The sequence below is a fragment of the Panthera pardus genome, unplaced genomic scaffold (genome assembly GCF_024362965.1).
Source record: "Panthera pardus isolate Hobbes unplaced genomic scaffold, ASM2436296v1 HiC_scaffold_24, whole genome shotgun sequence".
Lineage (NCBI taxonomy): Eukaryota > Metazoa > Chordata > Mammalia > Carnivora > Felidae > Panthera > Panthera pardus.
In genome coordinates, this window is record NW_026526810.1 from 54,922,301 (window position 1) to 54,938,320 (window position 16,020).

At 34.8% G+C, this 16,020-nt stretch overlaps 1 protein-coding gene across 4 annotated transcripts in view; it reads right to left on the reverse strand.

Annotated features, from left to right (window-relative positions):
* The window catches only part of KNL1 (kinetochore scaffold 1), a 67,072-nt gene that overhangs the window by 39,695 nt on the left and 11,357 nt on the right, over positions 1-16,020 (reverse strand). For all 4 annotated transcript variants that reach the window (XM_019442545.2, XM_019442547.2, XM_019442548.2 and 1 more), the window contains 4 exons: positions 13,923-13,984; positions 2,852-2,901; positions 2,112-2,145; positions 747-784 (listed from right to left, as the gene is read on the reverse strand). In XM_019442545.2, coding sequence (XP_019298090.2) covers positions 747-784; positions 2,112-2,145; positions 2,852-2,901; positions 13,923-13,984 — 184 coding nt within the window. The remainder of the gene's footprint in view (positions 1-746; positions 785-2,111; positions 2,146-2,851; positions 2,902-13,922; positions 13,985-16,020) is intronic.

Sequence of the window (16,020 nt, forward strand, 5' to 3'; positions counted from 1 at the left end):
GGCTCAGTTGGTTAAGTGTCTTGACTTCAGCTCATGCCATAATCTCATGGTTTATGAGTTTGAGCCTCATGTCGAGCCCCATGTCAGGCTCCACGCTGACAGTGTGGAACCTGCTTGGAATTCTCTCTCCTTCTCTCTCTCTGCCCCTCCCAACTCACACTTTCTCTCTCTCTCTCTCAAGAATTAAAAACAAACAAACAAAAAAAAACTTAAAAAAAAAAAAAAAAAAAAAAAAGATTGGAGAAGACCAGCCAAATTACAAAGGGCTAAGCCTATGTGAAAGAGGTGGGTTTTATCCTATAAGCAAAAAAAGTGTCATTGAACAATTTTAAGTCAGTGGGTAATATCAGATTTAGAAATATATAAAATGGTTCATAAGGATAAGAAACTAAGTACAATAGTACCCCACAAAAGAATAATGATTTGCAGGTAACAGATTTGCAGGACATTTAGGATAAAGAATAGAGTGAAACCAAGTGGATATGAGGAATGAGGAAAAGTTCAAAAATGACTCAACTCCTGACTGGAGTGAATGACTGAGTGTGAATCCAAAAATAGAGAAAACAAGAGGAACAGCAAGTCTGGCAGAAATAACAGCAAGTTTGCAAAATATCAAAGAGAAGATTTTGTGTAAAGAACAGAGTTCTCTTTACATTTTTTCCCACAGTTCTTTTACACATTATTTTGTAAGAAATTTGGATAAAGAGAAAGGTATGTGGTAAGAAAAGTATTGTGGTCATACTCACCAGTAATTTCACAGTAGTTATCTTCTGGATTCTTGTTCCTAAAAATTAAAAAGTATTTTCAAAATCTATACCCCAAACAATTACCAAGTATCACAACAGTTAGAAAGGGTAGGGAAGGTCTAAGGATTTCATAGGGTGACTGGCAGAAAAATACAAAGACAGCATTTAAAAAGACTCCTCTGACGGAAAAAATTACAAGGCAATTAAAGGACCCTTTTCAGATTGGTCTTAAGGCCTTGTTAATTTCAAGGATACTATAAAAATATGCTTAATATATGCCACTGTTTTTTTTTAAAAACAACCTATAAAGCGACTCATTTTCTAGAAATTCATCCTGAAAAACAAACAAAAAAAAGGTAAAACAACCCAAATGTCCATCAATAGGCAGCTAAATAAATGCTGATGCAGACATACAACAAATTATAAAAGATTGAGGTATATCTATATATAACAACATGGAAAGTGTTACAAGACATACTATTAAATGTTCTCATTTTTGTCTTAAAAAAAAAAAACTAAAGATAAACATCACTTGGAAATACATTTAAATTTCTGCAAGGACATCCAAAATTATCAACAGTGGTTAACTGTGAAAAGCCCAAGCTTAGAGTATTTTCTGCATCAGTATATAAAAAGAATCTTTTTTTCCAGCTCAACAGTAGTCAATTACACGGAAAATTTGTGATTTATTTAACCAGTCCCTTACTGATGGATCTTGAGGATCTTTCACGTCTTTTGCTATTACATAAATGCTGCAGTGAATAATCTTACATGTTTATCATTTCAAACATTTACAAGTATCTTGATGAAATAAATTCCCAGGCATGAAATTACTGAGTCAAAGGACATGTATATTTAAAATTTTGAATGATACTGCCAGCTGCCTTCTTCAATTTACATCCACTAACAGTGAGTGACTTTTTACCTATATTCTCAGATGATCAGATGAAAAATTATATCTCATTAAGTCTTTGTATTTCTCTTATGATGAATGAAAATAAACATTTTTTCATTTGTGCAAGAGCTATTGGTATTTATTTTTCTCTATATTATAAGAAAGACTAATTTAATGAAAAAATCTGAAAACTTGGTATTGTCTTGTATTAGCTGTTGTATTTAAGAATTTATATGTGAAAGCAGAGTGTTTCATCACTCTGTTAAAAAGATAAGCTGGACAATGCACACACTTATGAGAGAAAGCAGTATATTAAATTCTGCAAAGAATCTGTTTTCTGAATTAACCCTAAGTATTCCACAAAAGGGATACAAAAATAAAAACAAAAAAAATTTAATTTAACAAACACTGCATTTAACAGGGATAAAGAGCTTTTAAAATATAATGTGAATCACATTTTCTTTACTTACTGTATAAATAGAACATTTTCTCCTGCATCTGTTTCTAAAAATAAAATAAAAATTAAAGTTGTTCAAGGATACACTGATAAAACATTAGAAAAATTAATAGCAATTAAAAGAAAGAAATTACTAAATACCCACCTTACTTTCTGCCTCTCATGGCTCAAGTTACACTTATTTTAAAATAAATTTAAAAAATATATATTTTTATTTATTTTTGAGAGAGAGACAGAACACGAGCAGGGGAGGAGCAGTGAGAGAGGGAGACACAGAATCCAAAGCAAGTTCCAGGCTCTGAGCTGTCAGCACAGAGCCCGATGCGGGGCTCAAACTCACTGTGAGTTCATGACCTGAGCTGAAGTCGGATGCTTAACCGACTGAGCCACCCAGGTGCCCCGCAAGTTATACCTTTTAAACAGTGAGATAGACAGTAAGCTTATTAAGTTTTATCAATTGCCTGGTTAAATGGCAACAGTGAAATTTTAAAGTTCATTTATTTTGAGAGAGAGCATGTACAGGCACAGGTGCAAACAAGCAGGAGAGAGGCAGAGAGAGGGAGAGAGAGAATCCTAAGCAGGCTCCATGTTCAGCACAGAGCCCAACTTGGGGCTCGATACCATGACTGTGAGATCATAACCTGAACTGAAACCAAGAGTTGGACACTCAAAAAACTGAGCCACCCACGTGCCCCAGCCACAGGAAAATTTTATAGAAAACAGATTTAGCAGAGATTGCAATAACATATTTACCTGCAATTTCTGACTTTACTATTTTCATATGAGACTCTGTCTGGAATACTCTAGAAAAGAAAATAAAGATTAGTGAAAATCTGTAATTTTTAATTAGAACCCTATGGTGCTAACTTATAGTCTTGACATAGGTAAAGATAACTGATTTCAGCTTCCTCTTTACTATATTATATACTATTAATTTTTCAAATGTCAAAATTCACTTACATTAAAATCTGTTATGGTTTTTTAATGAACTCTGACAAAAATCATTATTTTATCCCTTTTAATAACCTAAAATATTCATTTTATTCAACAGAGCATTTATTAAGCACTCACTATATACTTGATGCTATATACTAGAGTCTGATAGATGATCCTTGACCTCAAGGAGTTTTCACTGTAAGTAGAGAGCTGGAACAGTGATTATCAGCATTACTTTACTGAACTTTTAATTTTATTTTATACTTTTTACATTTATTTATTTTTGATAGACAGAGAGAGACAGAGCACAAGTGGGGGAGGGGCAGAGAGAGAAGGAGACAGAATCCGAAGCAGGCTCCAGGCTCCGAGCTGTCAGCACAAAGCCCGACGCGTGGCTCGAACTCACAAACTGCGAGATCATGACCTGAGCTGAAGTCAGACGCTTAACCGACTGAGTCACCCAGGTGCCCCTACTAAACTTTTTTTATTAACAGTTCCGATAAGATAGCATGGACTCCAGAGGAAGGGACCTCTTTTCATTGGGAGGATTAAGCTTCTGAAGAAGCAGCATTGATATCTGCCTTGAATAATCTGGCTAGTTCATTTTTATTTTAATATGAGGTATCATTCATTACTGATAAGCTCTTTTTGTTGTTGTTGGAGAGACAGAGAGCGTGTGTACCCCAAGAACCTCTTCTTTAAAATTTCAAAAGTTTAAATTACAAAAAGCAGTGAACATCTGCATGCATACAGTGTGACAAGCCCTCTGCTATGTTGTTTATATGCATTTTAATGATTATAACAATTACCATGTTGTTTTATAGATGTAGATACTAAAGGTCATAAAAGTTAAGTAACCCCCAAAGTCATAGAACTAATAAGTGGCAGAGCCAAAATGCAAACCCAAATCTGACTTCAAAACCTGAGCTTATAATTACCAAGCTATCCTAGAAACAATTTTTCTTCAAATGATTTACAATAGAATAGAAGCCTTTTTATTCAATATGACCAGGATCAGTAGTTGACCAATTAATTAAAAAAAAAAAAAAAGCCTTTTAAAATAAGGAATCATAACTGATCCATACACACCTTACACATTAAAAAATTTTAAACATAAGTGGATTTTAATTTGCAAATCTCTGAATGTCAATCTGAGGACTTTACTTTGAGTGGATCTATAGGTTCAATTTTAGTGTTTTTATCAAGAGGAATAAACAAAGAAACTTTCAAGTAATATGAACACAGAATCCTTCTAAATTTTCATGAAAGATTTCCCTATGGTTGTCTCAGCCATACCAAATTTGAAAGTACTTTTAAAAATAAATTCACCTTTATCAAAGTTTTCCCTAGCTGTTCATTACAACTTTCACAGAAATAACGATCTTTGTCTTTGAATTCATTTTCATCAGTTTATCTAATATTAAATTAAGTTATGCAATTACAACAACTTCAAGCAGATGAACAAGACAAATACTTCTTGGAAAGCCTACCAATCAACTCTCAGGAACTGAAGTTTATGGACAGGAAAGGTCAGTGATATCTATACTGTAGGTATCAGTATATTTTACAAGGGGGATGGAGAATATAGGTTATTCTAATAATTTAGTGAGGTGGGAGTTATTAAGAGAGTTTTTACTATGCTTGTTTCTACATCTAAAATCTTGTAATTCTTTTTCAATTAATCTTTTAACAAAGAATACTTTCTTGAAACACTATTTATACATTGTTTAATAGTATTTAAATTGACACTGTGCTAACATACATTACCTTATTTTGGCCATGCAATAACACTAACAGATATGTGAGGACTATTATTTCCATCCTAAAAAAGTAGGAAACTGATGTTCTTTAAGAGACTTGCTAGGGACTATGTAGTAATAAGCAAGAACTTGTTCCAGGTTTTTTGGTTTAGAACCTCAAATTCCTTTTAACATCCCAGAGCCATTGCAGGAAAGTATGTATAATGAGTAGATTATAACCAAGGAAAGGAAAGGGTGGGCTAGGTTTAACAGTAACAGGGAAAGGTAATCAGAAGCAGTGGAAAAAGCAGGAGACTAGGAATCAGGAGACCTATATTATAGCTGTTGGCTCTGTCACTACCTATGTTACCTTAGGAAAGTTATATCACTTCTCTGGCTTTAATCTTCTCACTAAAATGTGTAGAGTTTGGACTATTACTGTCTCTCTAAAATTACTTCTAATTTCACTTTTTTTTTTTTTAAAGTAAACTTTCCCCCCAGTGTGGGGTTTGAATTCACAACCTCAAGATTAAGAGTCGCATACCCTACCAACTAAGCCAGTCAAGAGCCCCAGATTACTTCTAACTTTAACATTCTATCATCCTTAACACATATTTAAGTAAAAAATGCTGTTATTTTCTCCTGGACAGATAGTAAAAGAATCCTATCTCAGTTACCCCTGTTTCCAAAGTTCCCTGTTAATTCTAGGAACATGTTTTTTATTAGCCAAACTCACTATAAAACAAATAAACAGAATAAGCAGCAAATCTAAAAAACAAGGAAAACAGGAAGAGAACCATTATAACAATCAGATAGACCTAAAAAATATAGTCTAATCCCACAAATAATAAGGGTAACTAGAGGAAAAAGAAAATACCAGCAATGTGAAAAATGTAAGAAGACATAATAATATGATTAAGAACGGTCTGATGAAAAATAGTCAAGAGTCTGAGCCCTACCTCTTTGTATGTGTGTGTATGTATGTGTGTACTTTCTTTATCCATTCATCTATTGATATACACTTGGGATGCTTCCATATATCTTTTCTATTATATATACACATTTTTTTTTTCAAATTTTGACTTGAATTCGTTAACCTATAGTGTACTATTGGTTTCAGTAGAATTTAGTGATTCATCACTTACATATTAACACCCAGTACTCATTGTAACAAGTACCCTCCTTAATACCCACTACCTGTTTAGTCCATCCTCAACCCAACTCCCTCCATCAACCCTTAGTTTTTTCTCTACTGTTAAGAGTCAGTTAAGGTCTGCTCCCCGCCCCAGTTTTTCCCTTCCCATATGTTCATGTTTTGTTTCCTAAATTCCACATATATGGTATTTGTCTTTCACGGACTTATTTTACTTAGCATAATACACTCTAGCTCCACCCAGATCATTGCAAATGGCAAGATTTCATTCTTTTTGATGGCTAATTAATATTCCATTGTACATATGTGCCACATCTTCTTTATCCATTCATCAGTCAAAGGACACTTGGGCTCTTTCCATAGTTTGGCTATTGTTGATAAAGCTGCTATAAACATCAAGGTGCATGTAGCCCTTCGAATCTGTATTTTTGTATCCTTGGGTAAATAACCTGCAACTGCTGGATCATAGGGTAGTTCTATTTTTAACTTTTTGAGAAACCTCCACAGTATGTTCCAGAGTATGAGCCCTACCTCATAATAGGTATGGAAACTTGAGCAAGTTACTCAAGCTAAGCCTCAGTTTCCTTATTCATAAAATGAGATAATTGTTAGGATTCAATGAGTAATACTGAGGCTCAGTTGGATGGGTGACAAACTCTTGATTTCGGCTCAGATCATGACCTCATGGTTCATGGGACTGAGTCCTGCGTCTGAGTGTGCAGCCTGCTTAGGATTCTCTCTCTCCCTCTTTCTGCCCCTCCTCTGCTCATGCGCGCATGCACTCTCTCTCCCTCAAAATAAATAAACTTGAAAAAAAAACAACAGAAATAGACAAGACTGCTTAACTCAGGCTCTAACTAAAACCCATTGTGCTTATTTATTATTGCACTTTTTTAAGACACTGACGAAGGTGCTTTGCAATGATCTGGAACTTTCCAAGATACCAAACGAAAAAAGCCCTGATAGCAAGGGAATGCCTAGAAGACGACACCCCAGTGTCCCCTTTTCTGCCCATGATCATAGGCTGAACACACACCAATCCCCACCCATGATCACGTGCTGTTTGCCTTCTTTCATGTACCCCTGAATCCCTCCCTATAAAACTCTAGGTGTGTATCCTGTGGGTGGAGAGGTCAGTTGTTAAGGCTTGAGCTTGCCACTTTCCCTGACTGCCAGCACTTGAAATAAATTTCTCTCTTTCTCTTTTCCAAACCCTTGTCTCTTGAGTTACTGGCTTCTCTTGTGATGAGTTTATCCAAGTTTGTTGGGCAACACCATTGGCAAACTTAGCCAGGAGCTATGCTTTCAACCTGTCTAGTCCCCTTGGGATCACCTGGGATGGAGACCAGTGCACCAGGGCTCATTCATTTGTTTCCTCAGTTAGCAACTGTGATAGATTGTTTGGTAATAGAATGGCCTAGAAACAATGACCAATTCAATAGTGAGGAGAACTTATAGCATCCAGATTGTGTTCTTCAAATGCTATTCCTACCAAAAGCAGTTGGGCTCACTCCTTGAAGAAATGGCTGATTCCAGGTCTAAGTCAGGTAATACATGAAATGAACATCAACAGCTTGGTATATTATAAAGCAAAGAAGCTATCAAAGATTATTGGGGTTATGTCAAAAGGTCAGAAACCAATCTGAAGAGATTTCCACTTGTCAAAGGCAGAATAATTGGAGTATTTTTAAAAAAAAAAATTTTTTTTTTTTTAATGTTTATTTATTTTTGAGACAGAAAGAGACAGAGCATGAACGGGGGAGGAGCAGAGAGAGAGGGAGACACAGAATCGGAAGCAGGCTCCAGGCTCTGGGCCATCAGCCCAGTGCCCGACGCGGGGCTCGAACTCACGGACCGTGAGATCGTGACCTGAGCTGAAGTCGGACGCTTAACCGACTGAGCCACCCAGGCGCCCCAATTGTCGTATTAATAAAACACATTAAATATGCTTTTAAGTTCATGATTTAGATAACTTATTTAAGTAAAGATATCAGGGAAAAAATTCTTATTATAAACTTTGAAGGATACTAGGAAACCAACTCATTATACTGAAAGTAGTAAACAGACCACTGCTCCAAGAATTTAATCTGCCTTTCCTATATGAACCATAACTCAGAGACAGAATGAGATTATCGGTTAAACTTTAAGGAAATAATGGATCTAGGTAATGATCATCAACAGCTGTTAACATCATAAAAAAGAGAGATAACTGAATATTAAGTGCTGTCTGATGAAAGCACAAGAATTCTTGTCCAAAACATCAAATTTAAGTTAAAACTTTCTAGATAGAGTAACCAATTGGTAAGAATTCTGGAGAAATGTATTATACAATATTATCCCATGTAGATATAATCAGCAAAATCCAGAATGTAGGATACTTTGTTCGTTTGTTCCCTCCTTCATTTTTGAGAGAGAGAGAGAGTAGAGCAGAGGGACAGAGGGAAAGAGAATCCCAAGCTGGCTCCAGCATGGAGCTTTACATGAGGCTCGAACTCACCAACAGTGACATTACAATCTGAGCCAAAATCAAGAGTCAGACTGGGCCACCCAGGCGCCCCAAATGGGACACACTATTTAAAAAATAAATTATAAGAGAGGTGCCTGGGTGGCTCAGTCAGTTAAGCATCCGACTTGGGCTTAGGTCATGATCTCACAGTTCATGGGTTCGAGGCCCCCCCTCCCCCGCCGCCCATCGGGCTCTGTGCTGACAGCTCAGATTCTGGAGCCTGCCTTGGATTCTCTAACTCTCTCTCTCTCTCTCTGTCCCTCCCCCACTCGCACTCTGTCTCTCTCTCTCTCAAAAATAAACATTAAAAAAATGTTTTAAATAAATTATAAGGAAAAAAAGGAAGAGGGAACCTACAGATGACAAGATTTAAGACAGATATCAACCAAATGAAATATGTTAAGTGTGTATGGATAATGAATCATGCCCATTATCTAAGGAGAAGAAAACTGAGACAAAGAAGTGTGAACACTGGCCAGATGTTTGCTGATATCATAGCTGTGATATCACAGCTTTTAAAAGATGTGATAATAGGGGTGCCTGGGTGGCTCAGTCAGTTAAGCATCTGACTCTTGATACTGGCTCAGGTCATGCTCTCAGTTGTGAGACCGAGCCCCTCATTGGACTCCACCACTGAAAGCATGGAGCCTGCTTGGGATTCTCTCTCTGCCCCTTTCCTGCTTGCTCACACTCTCAAAAGTAAATAAATAAGCATCAGGAAAAAAAAAAAAAAAAAAGATGTTTGGGTGCCTGGGTGGCTCCATTGGATAAGCATCTGACTTCAGCTCAGGTCATGATCTCATGGTTTATGAGTTTGAGCCCCGCATAGGGCTCTGTGCTGACAGCTCAGAGTCTGGAGCCTGCTTCGGATTCTGTGTCTCTGTCTCTCTCTGACCCTTCCCTGCTTGCACTCTGTTTCTCTCTCAAAAATAAACATTTTTAAAAAATTATAAATAAATGAAAATAAAAGATGTGATAATAGTATTATGAACTATTCATAATAGTATTACAAATATATTTTTAAAATATTCTGTACCTTTTAAAGTTATATAACTAATGAAATATCTAGGATTCACATGAGAATAATTCAGTGGGAGGGGAAAGGGAAAGTATGGGTATAGTAAAAGAAAAGTGGCCATAGTTGACAACTGTTGTAACTGCTAAATGGACATCTATGCTTTCATACCATTTTTTTCTACTTTTGTGTATGCTATAAATTTTCAATCATTAAAATGGAGGAAAAAAAGGAAAAAACTTGGAAGCTTTTTTTTTTTTAAACTTCCCAATGACTTATTTTTTATACCTCCACTTACTTTATACATGTCTATGTAACCCAGACATTTGTACTATCTCTCAAAGGTCTCTGCATATTTTAATTATTGTTTCTAATTATGGAATAAAAGGCTTTATTCAATGCTTTAGAGATGAGGATGGAAATAAACATTAGGAATAAGAAAGTAGTATATGCAGAGACTATTTTAAAAATTATGAGAATACCATGTATAACTTTAAACCTACACATTTGAAAAAAACTCAGTGATTGTCTAGGAAAATAAAAATGAACAAAATTGGCACTCCTGAGTGACTCAGTCAGTTAAGTGTCTGACTATGGCTCAGGTCAGGATCTCATGGTTGGTGAGTTTGAGCCCCGCATCAAGCTCTCTGTCAGTGCAAAGCCTGCTTCAGATCCTCTGTCTTCCTCTCTCCCTGCCTCTCTCCCCCTCACAAATAAACTTTGAAAAAAAAATTAAATTAAAAAATTTTTTTGATTAAAAAAAAATGAACAAAATTAGCTGAAGAACCTATTTTAGTTTAGAAAACTAAAATAGATAGCAAATGATGAAAAACATTTGGAATAAGAAAGTAGCTTATAGATACAGAGACTATTTTTAAACAATTATGCAAATATCATGTATAACTTTAAATCTATATATTTTTAAAAAATCAATGATTTTGGGGGTTCTGGGTGGCTCAGGTGGTTAAGTGTCCAACTCTTGATATGAGCCAAAATCAAGAGTTGGACGCTTAACCGACTAAGCCACCCAGACACCCTTGATCTCAGCATCTTCATCTCAGAATCATGAGTTCAAGTACCACAATGGGCTCCACGCTGGGCATGGAGCCTACTTAAAAAAAGTTTTTTTTCTTTAATTCTATCTACAACCTGAAGATATAAATTGAAAAATATCCAATTTAGGAAATTATCTATGGACAAATAAAAGGAAAAGAAGAAAATTTTGAAGTTATCCATTACATTGTTTCACAGCAAAAAAGTATTAGTACTAAATAAGGTTACTATCACATAATAAAAGGAAAATTAATAATAAAAACTAACAACGAATAATCCAAATTATACGTAAAGGAAAAAAAATACCAGAAGCAAAAAATCAAAGAAATACAAAGAAGAAAATGCAAAAATATATTTAGACATCTTGAAATCCAAATGTTAGACTGTCACATATTAGGTAGACAAAGTGTAAGTTGTAAACCAACGAAATATACTTAATAAAGCATATTTAGTAAACATATGGAGATATGCAAGTGGCATAATGGCAAAATGTGATATGAAATAGCAAAATAATTCTTTCTTCTTCTATTTTTCTGTAAATTTTTCTTAATTATGGTTGTTCCTTGATCTTTCTCTTTTTAACCTATGTAATATCTATAAGGAAAGCTTCTGAAGATAGGTTGAAAAAATTACTTATGAAGTAGGAAAGACACATACTTCAGTAAACACAAAATTTAAAGTGTTCAATCACACAAAAACTTTAAAATATTTTCTTAAAAAGAAAATATTTTCTTCAATATTGCCTAAGTAGACAAGGGAAAAAAAAGAAACATTTCAAAATGAGAAAAAAATGAAGACAATATAGAAAAAATAATAGCAAACAAACTACAAATTAAAATAACTAGGAGATAACATTATAACCAATCAAGTCAGCTGGAAATAAGTGCTAAAATCTAATGTTTACAATGTATTATGAAAAAAATGTACTTCCTGGCAGTATTAAAACCAATAACAAAAATGTAACAAAGGGTACACAACTGCTTCTTACTTTAAGGCCAGCAATTCTACTGCGGGAAATATAATCCCAGGGAAGAAATTCGAAAGCAAAATGGTAATTTACACGAAATAATTTAACAAGCACAAGGAACAATCAAATGTCCAGCAGAAAGTTGAACCTGTTTATTTTGACATTAATAAGAAAACACCTAAAGAAAACATGTAAAAGCAAAGTCAGTGTGAAATAAATGGGAGAAAACCTTGGCCATATCTATTCAAGGAGTATACAGACAGAAGCCTCCAACACTTTGCAATGGATGTGTATGTGTCTACTGTGGAGATGGATTATTTACATTTCAGAGCCTGGAGCCATTAAACATTCAGAATCATTTAAATAACTAATACCTCAAATTCCATAATCAGCAAGCCATATTTACATTATAATTTATTTTTTTAGGTAGAATGCCTATAAGGAAAGTACTTACTACTCAAGGATTGTTCTGATTCATCTGTTTCTCATGATTATTTTTAGTAGCAGCATTCTATTTAAACACAAATTTCTAGTGAATCTGTTTAGTAAGCCCAACTCTAAAAGATCAACCTATTTTTTGGTAGAGACAAAAACAACATGGAATCTGCAAAGCCATGGGCAAGATCCAGGAAGACAGTGGCAACTTCACCAAGGAATATACTTCTCAGGAAAGTCTACTGCCAGCCAACAGTTAGTCTTCTCTGATTATACCAAATCTTACTATATTTTTTCTTTTTTGCAAAAGTCAACACATATGAAATACTGACAACTCATGTATATCCAAGAAGATGTTAACTGATAAATGGATAATAGAGTAGTAGAAAAAAGTTATGAAACAATTAAAATTACTATCAATCAACAACAAAAAAGACAGTATCTATTTGGAACTACCCAGCAACCAAAAGATGTCACATACAGAATACCATTCATTGCTCATACATGATGAAACTATACACAAAAGTAAACCAGGTAAATGAAAATAAAATATAGCAGAGTCAAAAATCTTATTAATCAGTCCAGGTAGAACTTGGGTCAAAAAATAATAAACGATGGGGCGCCTGGGTGGCGCAGTCGGTTAAGCGTCCGACTTCAGCCAGGTCACGATCTCGCGGTCTGTGAGTTCGAGCCCCGCATCAGGCTCTGGGCTGATGGCTCAGAGCCTGGAGCCTGTTTCCGATTCTGTGTCTCCCTCTCTCTCTGCCCCTACCCCGTTCATGCTCTGTCTCTCTCTGTCCCAAAAATAAATAAAAAACGTTGAAAAAAAAAAAATTAAAAAAAAAAAAAAATAAACGAAGCAAAGATGATTTCATTAATGCTGGAAAGTACAATTCTGAATGAAGATATAACAATGATGACTATGTATCAAAGAACATATAGAATCAACATTCATAATGGAAAACTATTAGAAATATAAAGAGAGCTAGAGTAAGACACACTATCAACAAGAGACTAATTTACCTCTCTCTTATAATTGATGACAGATTAAAGTGATTAAAACAGGATTATACAAGTTCCAAATAACATAAGGTAGAAGGTGGATATGGTTGATATATATTAAACTCTACACTCTAAAGTACAAAATACATCTATCTTCTTTTTAAGTACTTATGGTTCATCTATAAAAATTAATCATATATAAAGTCACAGAAATTTTTCAGTAAAAATCAAAATAATACAGATCAACATTTTTGCAATATAACTAAAAAGTAAAGACAAAATGCTCTTACCACCTGGCTATTTTTAAATTCTCTATTAACTTTTGAATCAATGAAGAAATACAAATATACTACTGAACATCACGAAAATAATCATGAAAACATTACATCTAAGCATTACATTAAATTAATAAATTATTTTGGGGAGAAGTAACATCTTTATGATGTTGAATCTTTTTATTCAGGAACTTGTTATATTTTCATTTGCACAATTCTTTAGTATCCTTCAATAATGGTTTATCCTTTATATGCTTTTATTATTAAACACATAGCCACAAAATATAATACAATGGGAAAAAAGACATTTATCTTCTATCTAGTTATCTTTTATATATAAGAAATATATTAATTTTCATATATTAATTTTGTATCCTGCTTATTGTTTGTAGAGGTATTTCAATTGATATTCTTAGATTTTCCTAATATACAAGCATTTAATCTGCAAAAGGTAATAGATTTACCCGCATCTTTCCAATTTTTATAACTGCACTTTCTGTATATTTGGTTAGCACCTTCAATACAATGTTAAATTAACAGTGGTAAGAAATAGTTGTTTTGTTTCCGACTCTAGAGGTGATCCTTTCAATGTTTCTCAAGCATAATGCTGAATAACAACAATAACAAAAACATGCTTATGTAATTAAAACCCAGACTATCAAGTCATTTAGTACCAACATATTTGATTTGATGACAAAAAATTATTACCTGTAACATTTTAATTATTTCTCTTTCCAACTTACTTTATAGTATCTGCAAAGCTGACTCGACGGGAGCTTTTCTTATTTCTCAAAGCATTAGAGTCCTAAGGGCAGAGAATATATGGTATAATTCATAATGAAACTACTGTGAATTAGGTCTCCACAGTACTATAGACAGAGACTAAGTCTTATTCTGAGTTAATGTGATATTATCAATTGTGGTAATTATTTACTTCTCTGAAATATCTTAATGCACTTAACAAACAGGAGTATGATTTTCCATGTGAGTGGTAATAAGCATACCGACACAAACAACATATTTAAGGAAGGTGATTATGCTCTCTTTCCTTTTTCTCTCTCCTTTTAAATGAATGATTATTTTGCCACTTAGAAGAAGACAGACTTGGGGACAAAGCAAGTGATATGTGGTCTGTTATAGTAAGCTTACTATCCTATTTTCAGGATTTAAGAAAAAATTTTAACTGTGGTAAAATACACATAATAAAATTTACCATCTTAACTTCATTTAAAAATTTAATTTAGGGGCGCCTGGGTGGCTCATTTGGTTGAGTGACCAACTTCAGCTCGGGTCATGATCTCGTGGTTTGTGAGTTCAAGCCCCACATCGGGCTCTGTGCTGACAGCTCAGAACCTGGAGCCTGTTTCTGATTCTGTGTCTCCCTCTCTCTCTGTCCCTCCCCTACTCATGCTCCGTCTCTGTCTCAGAAATAAATAAACATTAAAAAACTTTTTTTTTAATTAAAAAAATTTTTTAATTTTAAAAGTGGTAAGAACCCTTAGCTTTAGATCTACCCTCTCAAATTTTTTTTTAACGTTTTTATTTATTTTTGAGACAGAGAGAGACAAAGCATGAACGGGGGAGGGGCAGAGAGAGGGAGACACAGAATCTGAAACAGGCTCCAGGCTCTGAGCTGTCAGCACAGAGCCCGACGCGGGGCTCGAACTCACGGACCGCGAGATCATGACCTGAGCCGAAGTCGGCCGCTCAACCGACTGAGCCACCCAGGCGCCCCTCAATAAATTTTTAAGTGTATAATACAATATTGTTAACTATAGGCACAACATTGTACAGCAGATTTCTAGAACTTACCTTGTTTTACTGGAACTTCATACCTGTAGTCAGCAACTCTCCATTTTACCCTCCTCTGTGGTCTTGACAACCACTGCTTTCTGCTGCTATGAGTTTGACTATTTTAGATACCTTATATAAGTGGAATCACACAGTATTTGTCAAGGGACTAGTTAATTTCACTTAGCATAATACATCTTAACCAATTTTTTAAAAATGTTTTTATTTGTTTTTGAGAGGGGGAGAGAGAGAGAGAGAGAATGAGCAGAGGAGAGGCAGAGAGAGGGAGAGGGAGACACAGAATCTAAAGCAGGCTCCAGGCTCTGAGCTGTCAGCACAGAGCCTGATGCAGGGCTCGAACCTGTGAACTACATCTTAACCATTTTTAAGTGTACAGTTCAGTAATGTTATGTATACACTTTGTGAAACCAATCTCCAGAATGCTTTTCATCCTGCAAAACTGCAACTCCATATCCATTAAACAACTCCCTTTTCTCTTGCTCAGTCTCCTAGAAAACATCATTTCACTTACTGTCTCTATGAATTTGATTACTGTAGGTAATTCCTAAGTAGAATCATAAAGCATTTGTCTTTTTGTGATTGATTTATTTCACCTAGCATAATGTCCTCTTTATTGCAATGCGTATCAGAACTTCCTTCTTTTTAAAGGCTAATATTCCACTGATACCACATTTGTTTATCCATTCATCTGTCAGTGGACAGTGTCAGTTGCTTCTAACTTTTGGCTACTGTGAATAATGCTGCTATGACAGAGGTATATCTCACTTCAAGACCCTGCTTTCATTTCTTTTGGGTATATGCCCAGAAGTGGAATTACTATCATATGGTAATTCTATTTTGATTTTTTGAGGAACCACCATACTGTTTTCCATAGTGGCTACAACATTTTACATTTCCACCAACAATATACAAGGTTTCCAATTATTCCACATCCTAGCCAGCACCTGTTGTTTTATTTTTTAAATTTTTTTAAAGTTTATTTATTTATTTTGAGACAGAGAGAGCACAAGTGGGGGAGGGGCAGAGAGA